The sequence below is a fragment of the Chironomus tepperi genome, unplaced genomic scaffold, assembly GCF_022539635.2.
Source record: "Chironomus tepperi strain 1889 unplaced genomic scaffold, CSIRO-AGI_Ctep_v1 contig_298, whole genome shotgun sequence".
Taxonomy (NCBI): domain Eukaryota; kingdom Metazoa; phylum Arthropoda; class Insecta; order Diptera; family Chironomidae; genus Chironomus; species Chironomus tepperi.
This window is the reverse complement of record NW_027226420.1, coordinates 3,078,203-3,091,371: the sequence shown is the minus strand read 5'-3', so window position 1 is coordinate 3,091,371 and position 13,169 is coordinate 3,078,203. Positions and strand designations below refer to the sequence as shown.

Here is a 13,169-nt window from a genome sequence, read left to right as displayed (position 1 = left end):
AGACAAAATTACGTCGTCAGTTCATTAACTTTCGAGAAGCTACGTGAGAAAGTAGCAAAATCAATCGATAAACTCGAGCTATACTCAATCTATAGATAACCATGTTATACTCTGCATCTATACATGATCACACCTCCTATCAATGTGTCTGTTTTATTACAAATCTATGCATTAAGTCTTCTTGACCGCTGTCCGGGCATAATATCAACATGTGCCGATTGGAAAAACACGAGCGTAACTCAATAAACAGAAATAACATGATCATAAAAACTTAAACTCTCTTGCTCTCAAATGAGCATTTTTTTACATTCTCGATCAGTCGTCTTCGAAGACTCATCAGAGTCGTCCGTAAGTTCTTCAAACTCGATCATTTAATTCCTTTAAAATGAGGTTTGCAGTTGGAATTGCGTTTGTTTATGTCAATTTAAGTCTCGTGTTCGGACAGTTTTGGAATAATTTTTATCCAATTGTATCACCAAGTCGGACTGGTGAAATTTCAGTGAATCAGGAAGTGCCCAATACACGGATACAGGGTTCTTGTGACAGCTATTGGAACCTCATGAATGATGGAAATGAAATTTGGGGACATATGTTCATCAACAGTCCAAATAGAGATCAAGCAATAGTTAAAGTTGTTCTTACTGTACCAGCTGCTTTACCGACGGTAAGTTACTGACCTATTAATACTGGTTTTGGATTGTATTGTGGCGCGCATGGATTTTATTGATTTTTGAGGAATTTATTGATAATCTGGTGATTTATGAGTGTAAGCATGCAGGAACGTAGTCTGGATTTAAAGTAGATTCATGATCCCGACCTGAGGGGGATCCAGATCGGTTAACCGATCCGTGCTACTCGGGATTGAAGAATCATGTCAACATAGGGGTGAGGAGGTTATCATCACAACATATCTCCTGGATACGCTCTTTCTAACGCGTAATAAATGACAACAAAAGCAAAAATTCCAAAAATACCCGAATTTTGAGAATTCTTTAAAGGTCAATAATATCCATAAATTAAGACTTGATGGAACTTGACGCTTATCTGGAAATGATTTAAATGAAAATCGAATTATTTCGTTTGAAGGAGGGTCTAAAGCAGTGGTGGGCAACCTTTTATTTTTCGCGGCAATTTAGTGATGAGCCTTGACTAAAACTCCATACGGTACATGGCATTTCTAAAAGTTCTTGGCAGCACTGATGTGCCACAGCACATAGGTTGCCCAACACTGACTTAAAGAAAATAAACAGAAGTTTGATGCGTCAAGAACTGGTCGAAGAGTAATTTCTAGACCTGATTCATGATACTTGCTAACTTGTTTGACGACATAAAATTTTTGTACTCATTTGGAAATCCCCACACAATCTACATACACTTTCTTTACGATTTTAGTAACAATAAATATATTTCAATACGATTCACATATTTTAAATATTTACGGGAAAAATGCTCTTATTTAGTGGGAAATAAGAGCAGGTGAGTAGCTTCAGGGCAGGTGGGTAGCTCCAGGGCAGATGGGTAGCTTCAGGACAGATGGGTATCCCCAGGTCAAGACAGAATCGTAGTTCTAGGATAGGTGCATATGACTTTATTCTAATCTTCTCAAAATCCCGAAGGAATGTACATCCAAAGGCCCTCCTAGCTACGCTCCTAAATAGGGGAGTACCATGGGTTATAGGGTATGTAAGGTCTTGTCCATTTGCCCCCTTTTCGGACCAAATTCCTTAATTTGCAACAGTTTCCCGACACAAAAGTCTCAAAATTCATGGCTGTGCTATTCACAGCATCCAATAGTTCACAAAGGGTACAGCATGTTTGGGGTCAGGTCAAACCCACTTCCTTAGACAAATTTCCTAAAATTGCAACAACTCAAGCCTCTTAAAATTCATGTCTGTCAAGCATCTAAAACTTATACTGATAAGAAAGTAGTTTCAAAATAGAGAGAGAAAAGTAATGAGAGCTTAATGCCTTATCTCTCATAATTATGAGACTTCATATGTATTTACATGCTCAATACTCTCTGTTATTGTTTTGAGCATGTTTTGAGACAGTTATCAGACATACTTCAAGTCATGAGAGAATTTATTGCATTCACCTAAATTAAACTAATTTTGCAATAATTTTAGAGTTACGTAGGCAGCATTGACATACTAAAGAGCAAGGAAAGCACATCTTTGGACATCACAAATGGACGTCCAATTGAGTATCGAATCAGATTCCCATTACAAAATCGACTGCCAACATTAACGGAAATTTATTATAATAATCAGCTATTGTGTAGAGGACAGAAAGCTGTTGGCCAGACAGTCACAACAATTACTCTTGATCATACATTCTATGTTGTACGTGGCAGTGATAATTATTTTGGCAATCAAATACCCTTGAATCCACCAATAAGGCAACCAGTAATCCAACAGCCAATAAGTCAGCCAGTAAGTCAGCCAATAAGCCAACCAATAAGCCAACCAGTCAGACAACCAATAAGTCAGCCAATAAGCCAACCAGTCAGACAACCAATTAGACAACCTCCAGTTACTTATGCTCCTCAAACTCAAAGACCAACATTCGTTGATGAAAGAATTAGCAATCGGAACTTCCAATGCGGTGAAGTAAAGGTTCCTAAAGCTACAGGTTTGGTTTTACGTGGAAAACAGTCAAAGGTTAAAGGTCAATTTCCATGGTTAGCTATTTACTATCACAACAATGACTACATTTGTGGCGCTACGCTGGTGTCCCCAAAAATTGTCATAACTGCTGCACATTGCATTAGTGAAAAGTCAGATGTACCTAAAAGTCCTGATGAAGCTACAATTTATGTCGGCAGATATGATTTAAGCAATAATAATGAACAAGATTATCAAGAGTCTGGTGCGACAAGATTCATCGTACATCCTGACTGGAAAACGGAAGGGCTAAGATATGATGCTGATATTGCGGCTATTGTGCTGCTTAATACAATCAGATTTACAACTACGGTTCAACCTATTTGTCTTTGGGATTTAACGAGTAATTACCAGGACATGATTAATCGTAAAGGAACTGTTGCGGGATATGGAAAGACACATGCTTCATCTACAGCAAGTAATATTCCAAATTACAGTGAACTTACTGTGGTTGATGAAAGAACTTGCTTTGAATCAGACCACAGTTTTATTTACATAACATCGAGGAGGACATTCTGTGCTGGCATGAAGGATGGATCGTAAGTATTCACAGACGATTTAGGTATAAGGACCTAAATTGAGCCCAACATGCTTAATATGGACTGTTTTTAATGAAATTTTATTAATACTTACAGCGGTCCATGCAATGGCGATTCTGGCGGTGCCTTCATAGCTCAATCGGGAAATAAATACTATCTTCGTGGAATTGTCTCGTCTTCCTTACTAAAGGATGGTATATGCGATACAAATAATTATGCAGTTTTTACAGACGTTGCTATGTTCAAAGAATGGATAAGCACACAAATGAGAACTTATGGATAATGTTGTGTATCTTAAGTATTGCGACAAAGATGGAAGGATGGTTTGGGTTGAAATGCAACTCGTCCACATAAAGGAATAAGTAAATGAAAGGAATAATCCTGAATGGACAATAATACGTTATAAAATAGACATTAACTGCCATTGTACATTTTGGCATATTTTAAATTTAATAAAATTAACGATACATTTTTAAGGATCAAAATTTTGAAACGGGGACGTTCAAAAAGTACGTAACGCTATTTTTTATACCTTACTTCCTTGAACTTTAACGTTTTGTAGCAAAATCATGAACCTAAATTTGCATTTTTAACAAAATTGTGACCCCCCTCACCCCTAAGTGTTACGTAATTTCCAAACGTCCATTATTTTAAAGTCTCTAACTTCAGAAAATAATTCTATAATTCTAACATCTGATTAAAATAAATTGAAAGCTTTCAATGAAAGCTTTTTAGTATAAAAGCTTCTCAAAATTCTATTGTATTGTACAAGAATCTTGTTCAAGAATATTGTACAAGTTTTCATACACTCTAAGCTTTTTATGCTAAATTACATTGTGAGAATCTCAACAAAGCATTTTATTTTAAAAACTTTAGTCTGTGAATCGATGTCGCAATCAGTCAGCAGACTACTAAGAGGCCGATCACTCATTACGTTCGCTTTTTAGGGGGGAGGGGGTCTAGGATTTTGAAGCAGCCGAAACAATTTTTTTTTTTCATGGGCATTTTGTAACGAAGGAGGGGAGGGGGGTGGGAACGACCCCTAAGCAGAGCTCGAAGTTGGTATGGATGAAGTCGACTTGATTCGATATGCAGCCTTGAACGAGAATAAGGTCCTGTCGAAAACTGAAGCTCTTCGCCTCTAAAATGCAAGAAAAACAGGCTTGTGGTTCTTGACAAATTCCTAATTTTATGTCACCTGTCACCTTCGTTGTCCATCCCACACAATGTCACAATCATCATGTATCTCTCGGAAGAACTTAATTGCGTTTAAAATGTAGAACAACTTCAAAATTTAAAATATATTAAAATACAAAATAAGATCCATAAGATGCTTACAATTTCCTCTTTTTTGACAAGCACTTCCAATTAAGCATCTAAGATTGAATTTTCTAAAAATATCCATTTCTATAAAATTAAATTACTCCAAAAAAGAAGTCATTTTTTCCCACTTAAAAGAACCGTCCCAGAAAGTTTAACAGCATTAAATGAGCAGTTGATAATGAAGATTTTTCAATTCCAACAAGACAACAAAAATTTTGAACTACTCAAGCAATATCATTAGCGACGAGGAAAAATTAAAAAAAAAGTATGAAGTCAGACTCTCGTCAAAGGTTAACAACATGATTTAATAAAAGTCTCAGTTATTTTTTTGTTCTGTCTTAATTCCACTCGAAAAAGTTCTCTGGAAGGTGAGATGAAAATAAAAATAGTTACAAAAAGTTTTCATGCTGTATACAATATTTATGTTCATGTAATGAATCGTGTCGTTTTAAAAGGATTCTTACAAAATGGACTTTTCTGCTACTTTTTGAGATTGTTTTTTATGATTTTCATTGAGTGTCTGACAATTTATAGTTTAATGCAAGTTTAATGAATTTTGGCATTTTGTTGCTTGCGATGAAGATTCTTTTGGGGATGAATAAACTGTTGAAGATGCAAATATTTTGCTTATGAACAGGTAAATACGGTCTGTTTACTTATTACTTAGCAAACCGCCTTTTTGTTCCTCCTCCTGCATTTTTATCAAATAAAATCTCACACCCATCCTCATGTCCACTTAGAGCAGTATTGTTCAAATTTTTTGTGGCACTTTTCACCTTGGAGGAAAGTGACGACTTAAACCGCTTTAGGCACCAAATCGTAGCATTTTCAAAAAATGCGGGCTGAACACTAGTTGGCAATGACACATAGTTTAGGCAATGCTGCCTTGAAGTATGATGAATCACTATCATAATGGTTAAAAGCTTAGTAATGTAACAACAACCAGCGCATTTGGGTCTGAATTCACCCAAAGTTGACAGCTTTCTAATGTAATGACTTCTGCATTGGAGTCTGTATTCTAATGAAGTCACAGTTTACAGTTGTAGGGCTAGACTTCAAAGTCTTTACCACAATGATCTGTACGGCCAATGAAGTAAGTAAGTAAGAGTAAGATTCGAGAAGTTCGTTAATCCGCAGCATTTAATTTTAGACCTACAGTTTAGAATTGAATGTAATAGTACAAATTCATCAAATGGTTTGAAAAAGAAGCATTCCGGGATTTGAACCCAACATTACTGTGACAAATTAGGTGTGTCAGATAAAAGGAAGGTCGAAACTTTTTCCCAACCGGTCCACTTCAATTCATTAAGCTTTCATACTTCGCTGGGCATACAGATCAATTTTAATCCATGGCCTGACTGAGATGGTGCCTAAATCTGACTCTATCACTGTCCGTCACTTGCCCCTTTCAAGTATCAAATACAACACAGTCACTAAGCTTTCATACCGCATTTATTGGAGTATAAACCTGCAAACCTGATAAAAATTCTCCAAATTTTCCCATTAATTAAAATAAAATATTCCAAAAATTTTCAGCTCATGTCGTTAACAATATTGATGTGCTGATTTAAAACTCTCTTTTTTTCACAAAACTTTCCATTAAAATTTTAATGAATAAATCAGAAATTTTTAACAGAACAACTTTCCAGTTATAAAAACGAAAGCACATAAAAATCTTTAAATTGCTCATTAAAACTTGATGTAAAAATTCTATGCATGACAAAAAATCTGTCATGCGTCCGTAACATCTTAATATTATGAATTCTAATTAGTTTAACAGCACACAAATTATCAACTTTAAATGATACTTTATAGCTGTATAAAAAATGAGAATCTTTGAGTCACCTTGACAAGAACATAAGCGTGTCTGAAGCAAAGCAAGGTGAAAATTCTCATTTGTCACAGCCATGCCTCCCTCCTCAATCTGCATCTTCCTTTTCTAAGCAGCATAGCACTAAGGATATTTGTATTTATAAAAATAATACTTGTGTGCTTTTCACAAGAATAGGCAGACATAACAGAATAGGAATAAATGAATATTTAAGACAGATGGCAAATGGAAAGGTAAAAGTTGAAAGCAGAGCATGATGAGATGACACATTTTTTGTGTCACATAGAGACAATCTCGACTTTTTTTTTTTGTTGTTTTTGTTCTGCCTTGCAAAACTTTTTTTTTAACCTCCTTTTTTTGTGTGTGCTTCTGTTGCTGATATTTTATCATTTATAGGAGATTAATCAGCACATTTTTATTCTGCTGCTGCTGAGTTGTGGGATTATTTGAAGACTATAAGTTTGGGGAATGTTTGAGGACTTTAAATTGGGTATTAACGTTTTGTGGCTTTAAAATTGACAGAATTGATTGTTGAGCTGGATGGGACATTTATAGCTTTAATCAGGTCAAACTCAAACTTCTCCTCCTCCCTCCCGTGTGTGTGCACTAGATTGTCTCTGGTGTGTTAACGCCTCTATTGTGAAGTCAATGAACAATGCATGAGATTGCTCCCTTACTTAGTTGGCTGGAAAGATCAATTATGATTCACGATGACCTTCTTTCAATGGGGCATGAAGTTGGGTCTATTGATTGATAATAACGAATGGAATACTCTTTCTATCAACGGCTTGCTTCCATGAGTTCCAATTGCCCGAAAGGCAAAGAAAATGATCTTGAGAGCAATCTCAAATATGCCAGATGAGCATGCTAGTGAGCATTTAGATCAGTCTATTGTGATTTTAAAGGCATTTCCGTGAGTATTGGTCTCAGTTTACTCTGCTCTTAAGAGCATCCTGTTTGTCTGTTAGAGAAGGAATCTTGTCATCTGTTAATTTGAACCTAAAAACCTTACTTACAGGTCCCTTAATGAAATGTACATTTAATTTATTCATTTTAAGTATGTCGACTCAAGCTGACTTCAAGTGCGTCGTCTCAAGTCACCTTCAAGTGAGTCGACTTTGAACCCTGACTGCTAGAATTCTAAGAACAATAAGTTCTACGACTATTTCACTATCAAGAGATTTGTAGTAGCCACGACTATTTCAGAAGCATCAATTATAGAATTGGATGTCTAAATAGATCAGCAGTTCCTTCGAAATATACCATGGCTAAGTCATTTAATTAACAAATCTGCAGCAGATCTTCAAAAAACATATTGAGCTGGATTAGCCTGTTACCTGTTAATTCTGATTCATCATTTAATTCGTTAGATTCCAATAAATTCATGAAATTCAAACCTAACCTCAAAACTGTGACTTGCTCAAAATTCCTCAAAACAACATTCGCTATATCCACAACATCCCCTTCCAAATCCCCAAACTTTTCAATTTTTCAAACACTAATTCAACATATCTTTCCGCTCACAAAAATCAGTGTGACACAAAAAAAATTTTTTTTTCATTTCTTCTTCTTCCTTCATGCCATTCTCTATCGTCTCACATAGAACATAGCACAAAAAAATGGATGATAAAAAATAATTATGATGATGATGAACTCACGTATGTTAGTGTAATTAAAAATTTATGCTCAGTTGAACCTCAAAAAGTGATCATTTTTTTAATGAAAATGAGATAGTTTGTCTCTATCCCCTCCTTACCCTCCTCAACATTCGTGTCTTAATGGTACATGATGTCTGGAAAAACGACACATTTTAACTATCACTCTTTTTATTTTTTTGGTTGTGTATATCCACACATCTCTATATGCTTTTATCATCTTTTTCATGGTCCGCTTGAATTTTTTTTTTCCCAGATCCCAATTTTGTAGCTTTTAACGTACATGTCATGTATGTGTGTTTATGTATGTACATGTGTGTAAGACTTTTTCGACTAAACATCTCTAGTCCGGTGGCCTTTTTAATCTTACATGACCATCGCACCAAAAAAAAAATTGTAAAATAAAATAAAAATTAGTTTGAAAGGCATTGTGGAGATGGGGATGGAGCGCATTTTAGGGGATTTGGTACTTGTTTAAATTAAAAAAACCAATTTTTGAGTTACAAAATTAGCAAATTGTCCCTGATGCAGCCAATGAGTTGATTATCAGCAATGTTCACTTCTGTCTTTCCGAAAATCATCGAAAATTGAAGAATTTTGTTCGAATAGTGAGGGTAGGAGGCTCTGGTTTACTTCAACCTCCTCTTATATGCCCTTGAGTTGTCGTTTGCTTTAGGTTTTTCGCAGTTAATCCTGTCCTTTTAAATAGCTTTATTTGTACAAGTTAATTTCAGAAATGGTCGGTTGTAAGCCTCACCATCCCTAGTCTGAATATGGGGCTGCCACCCTTCCGACAAGGTGTTCTGAACTGGCATTCACTCTATGATTTGATTTACACACAGTTTGGTTGCCAGCAGTGTATTTAGCGATATCACAAAATACGACTAGAAGGTATAAACTTGACATTTGGCCAACTTCGGAGTCAGACTTCGGCTTTTCCTAGTCCTCCATACGCCCTTGTATAGAGATCACTGATATCGTGATCTAGAGGAGCTTACAGGACGAACTACAATATTCTTGGTTACCAAAGGATCGATTTGGCATTGCATTTAGAATTAGAAATCTCCAGCGATGACCAGCAACAGAGCTAACTTTAAGCAGAGCTAAATGATGACTTGAATTTGCATGGAGTCGAGTAGACTCGAGTCGACTCCAAGCTCTGGCTTTAAGTGATATCTTTGAGAGGAGCCAACTGCAAGTACATTCCTACCAGACAGTCAGACACAACACACTCCCAACCCACCCATACCATCCAAAAAGTGCTGCCCGAAAACAAAAATTTCCTCTCCTCTATATGCTTCAACTAATGAAAAGCTCAAACCTTTTTATGTGTTTTTGACTCTCACCGAAAAACTTAAAAAAAGGGACACAGCATTTTTACTCTCCTATTCAACAAAAGTGGCAGTGGCATTATGTGACTGATGATATCATCTAGATGTGTATGGATGAAATGAATGAATGAGCAGAGCAATGGAATGAGGTAAGGAATTTAAGATGAGAATTGCTAATGCAAAAGGCTATAAAAAGAAGTAAGTTTTGGAACATTTTTTACAACTTCTTTAGTCGATATTCTGTTTGGTCGAATTATCTGGCATTATCGAGCTTACACTAAAGAAAAAAGGAGGAAAAATTTTTATCGCACTTATTTTACTTAAAAATTGATGATTAATGAATTATTTAGTACACAAAAAAATGTCTCAAGTCTATAAATAAATCATGAGTAAGAGGATTGATAACGGAATAAAGTTTTATGAAATAAATTTTTGATGAAAATGTCAAACAAAAGAAAAAGTTATAGATTAAGATTGGGAAATATGCTGTTGATTAAAAAATGAAACTTGTGATTTGTGTTCGGAACTAAATCAATATAAATATTTTTTTTTTTTTGTTTATGGAGAGTTTGAGATTGAAAAGATTGAAGAGTTTTGCAATTTGTGGTGTCAAAGTTGAGTGAAATGTGGGTTATCTAGTCAAATAGAAGCAAATCTCAAATAGAAGGAGAATGGACTAGATTTCAAAGTATTGTCGAGTTTACTCAACTTCGTTAGTATCGAATTCCAATATTGGCAATTTTATAGTTTTAAAACTGCACAAACTCAAATTCTGAATTGAACACAATGCAAAAGACAGGCTTAGATACTTACTAAAACCCTCCTCTGCCAACATTCAGTCGTTTGAATTTGCTAGGGTTTTTTAAGACCAAACCTAAACTCTTTCTACCAATCCTGAACTTAAATGCAGTCCTTCAATTTGCTTGGATTATTCTAGGAGTCTTTGCCAACAAGCCTAACCGAAACTCTCTCTCGTCTACCCCGAGTTTGATCAAAGTTTTTCAATTTTTTAGGGTATTTCAATATTATAGTCCGATTCTTTCCCCTGTCCACCCAATCTAAGTTTGGACAAAATTCTTCAACTTGCTTATCGGTTTTCAAGACAAAACCTAACCATCACTTCTCATTTCTACTCTGAGCTTAAATCCTCTATATTATCCTCTATAAATCCTCTATCTTAAATAAAATCCTCTATATTTAATTATTTTCCTCTTCCTTACTTTGACTTTGAACATATATCTTCAATTTGATAAGGTTATTCATGTGTAGATTTACACCAACCTACCAACTCCGAATTGCATCAAAGTTCTTTAATTTCTTGGGGTTTTTCAAAATTAAACCTAACACCCTTCTCATCCCGAGTTTGATCTAAGGTCTTCAAAGACCAAACCTAATCCTTCCGATTATCCTCAACCTCGAGTATGAATAAATTCATTTAATTTGACCTTTCCCTAACTTCAAAGTTTGAACAAAGTTCTTTAATTTTAGAATCAAAGGTTTGATCAAACTCAAGTTTGGGAAGTTAGACTTGATCCTGAAAAACCCTAAGACATTGAAAAACTTTGTTTAATATCGGGATAAGGAGAGGAGAGTGGATTTCCCTAAAAGGCAAAGAGACCACTTTAAGGTATCGCAGAAGTATTTCTGTGAAAGCATGCTCTTTGCCTGTTTGGCTTTAGTTTAGGTCTTGAAAAACAACATTCTTCAATTTGATAGTGTATAAGTCTACACTCCTCTCTGACATTGTCTAACTTTTGATACTTCAATTCTGAAAATTATATCAAAGGATCTTGACTACAATGAACATCAATATTTTGAAGAATTAATTACTTTAAAGAGCATGAATGTTTCCTAATTCATATAATTTTAACAAGCAATCCCATATGCATTATTATCATTAATTTCTCAAAATTTATTAAGGATGTAAATCTATAACATCAATATTTGCTTTTAATCTAAGACTTCATAGTTGTACCTTTATATACAAAAACATTTCATCATCAATTAGCAACAATCTTTCAGATACAGAAGACACAACATCTCAATTTAATGAAATACAATAATTAATTATCGATTCTCAGGTATGTTTTTTGTTCAATTATTTTTAAATTCATTAAATAAATAAGGAAATTCCAATCCTCAATATACAATTATACAAAATAAAGTAAGAATGTCCAAAAGGCAATACAGCTTCAATTAGCATTTTATTTCTCAACTTACCATCTATCTCTAGCCTCGCCTTTTGTTTAATTAAAAGAAATTTTTCGTACGTCGTTTCCAGAATGGTAAAAAAAATTTTTTTCTTTTATTGCCGAAATTTTTGTGCCCCCCTTTTGAGCGCCATGGTTATAAATTTTCATCTTTACGTCTTTCCACTTGCTTTCGGTGTCTTCTTGTTCTTCGTGTTTGGCATAAGAAGCACTTTTACTGTGCCAGATAATTGAAATTATCGGATTGAATTTTATTTTTGTTTTTTTTTTGTTCAAGCTTTTCTTCTTTATTGGTGCTTGTTGTGGCTATAGATGTGTGATGAGGATGGGTGCTTTGTCTGATTGAGCTCATACTCAATTCATACCAATTCTTTTCAAATTCTAAGTTTAGATTTCTGTATGAACTATTGATTATGGTGTATGCAGTACGATTATCAGCGTATTGGGCTTCTACACTGCCAGGAACGAATCCTATATTCCAATAGACAATGAGCATACTCACTTAAATGGACGTTCTCATTAGAATATTAAATCAATCTAATTAAGCATGGGAACCTTGTGTGTTCGGGTATCTCAGGGAATGCTAAGCTGAATTTAGGCAATGTTGTATAATTCTACATCCTTATATTTAGGCACTCCTTTGATGTTCAGTTGACTTATAACCAAAAAAATCGCGACTATATAAATTGCATCTTCCTTATCTGGATCATTCCACGCCATGACGATTACGTTTTTAAATGGTTTTTGCCATGACGTTCTGTTGACGTCATTACAATTTTTTAATCATAAGACGGTCATTTGACGTCGTTAAGACATCATGGTCATCGTCATTCTCGAGATGTGTTGCTAGGATATTATGATAAATAGGGGAAAGCTTCTATTGAAATTTTAATGTTGTTTTTGTTTTACAATTATCAAGGTTTTAATCGTAACAAATCTTATTGTTGATATGACGATGGAGCGGTGTTCTGATAAACACGTTGTGCTGTTCGGGTGATAGACTAAGCAGTTAAGGATTAGTTCTTATTGATCCACTGTGAATCGTAGGGTGTAAATTGAGCGGTTGAACAGATTTCTGTTCCTTGCTCAAACAGCTACTTTTGCTAGTTTCTTGTGTTGTTGCTCTGCCTCAAGTTTTGGGCAAATTTAGATAAACATATGCAACACGAGTATCATATGGAATCAAATCGACTAGAGTTGACTTGTCCATACAAAATTCGAGTCGACTTCGACCTGTGGTGTAGAAACGACAGTAAAGTGTTAAGATAGTCAATATAACTTAATGATAGTCAAGATAATTAATTAGTACCCTAATTTTTTTAGGATATGGGGCACGTTTCAGGACTTGGGCTCTACACCCCTACTAGGAATCGAACCCCTTAACCTCTAATCCAACTAAAGTAGAATTGACGTTCCCAAATAGGACTTTAAACTTTTTAGTCAATTACAATGCGCAATAATCTCAAATTAATATCCCATCCACTTTTCCAACTCACTTATTTGAGACTCTTTTTTGTGTGTTCGAGAAAATTTCCATTTCATTTATTTCGTATTTAAAACACAAAATAAACATAAACTTTTTGAATTTAAGAGTTGAAGTTTATGTTTCATAAAAGT

At 34.9% G+C, this 13,169-nt stretch overlaps 1 protein-coding gene across 1 annotated transcript; it reads left to right on the top strand.

The window, feature by feature from the left end:
- The first annotated feature begins 332 nt into the window (after positions 1-332).
- On the top strand, positions 333-3,687 carry LOC139092350 (serine protease gd-like). The gene is made up of 3 exons (XM_070642701.1): positions 333-664; positions 2,127-3,202; positions 3,299-3,687. Exons 1-3 carry the CDS (start codon positions 386-388, stop codon positions 3,483-3,485), a joined length of 1,542 nt encoding a protein of 513 aa, XP_070498802.1. The 5' UTR covers positions 333-385; the 3' UTR covers positions 3,486-3,687.
- Positions 3,688-13,169: the final 9,482 nt, after the last annotated feature.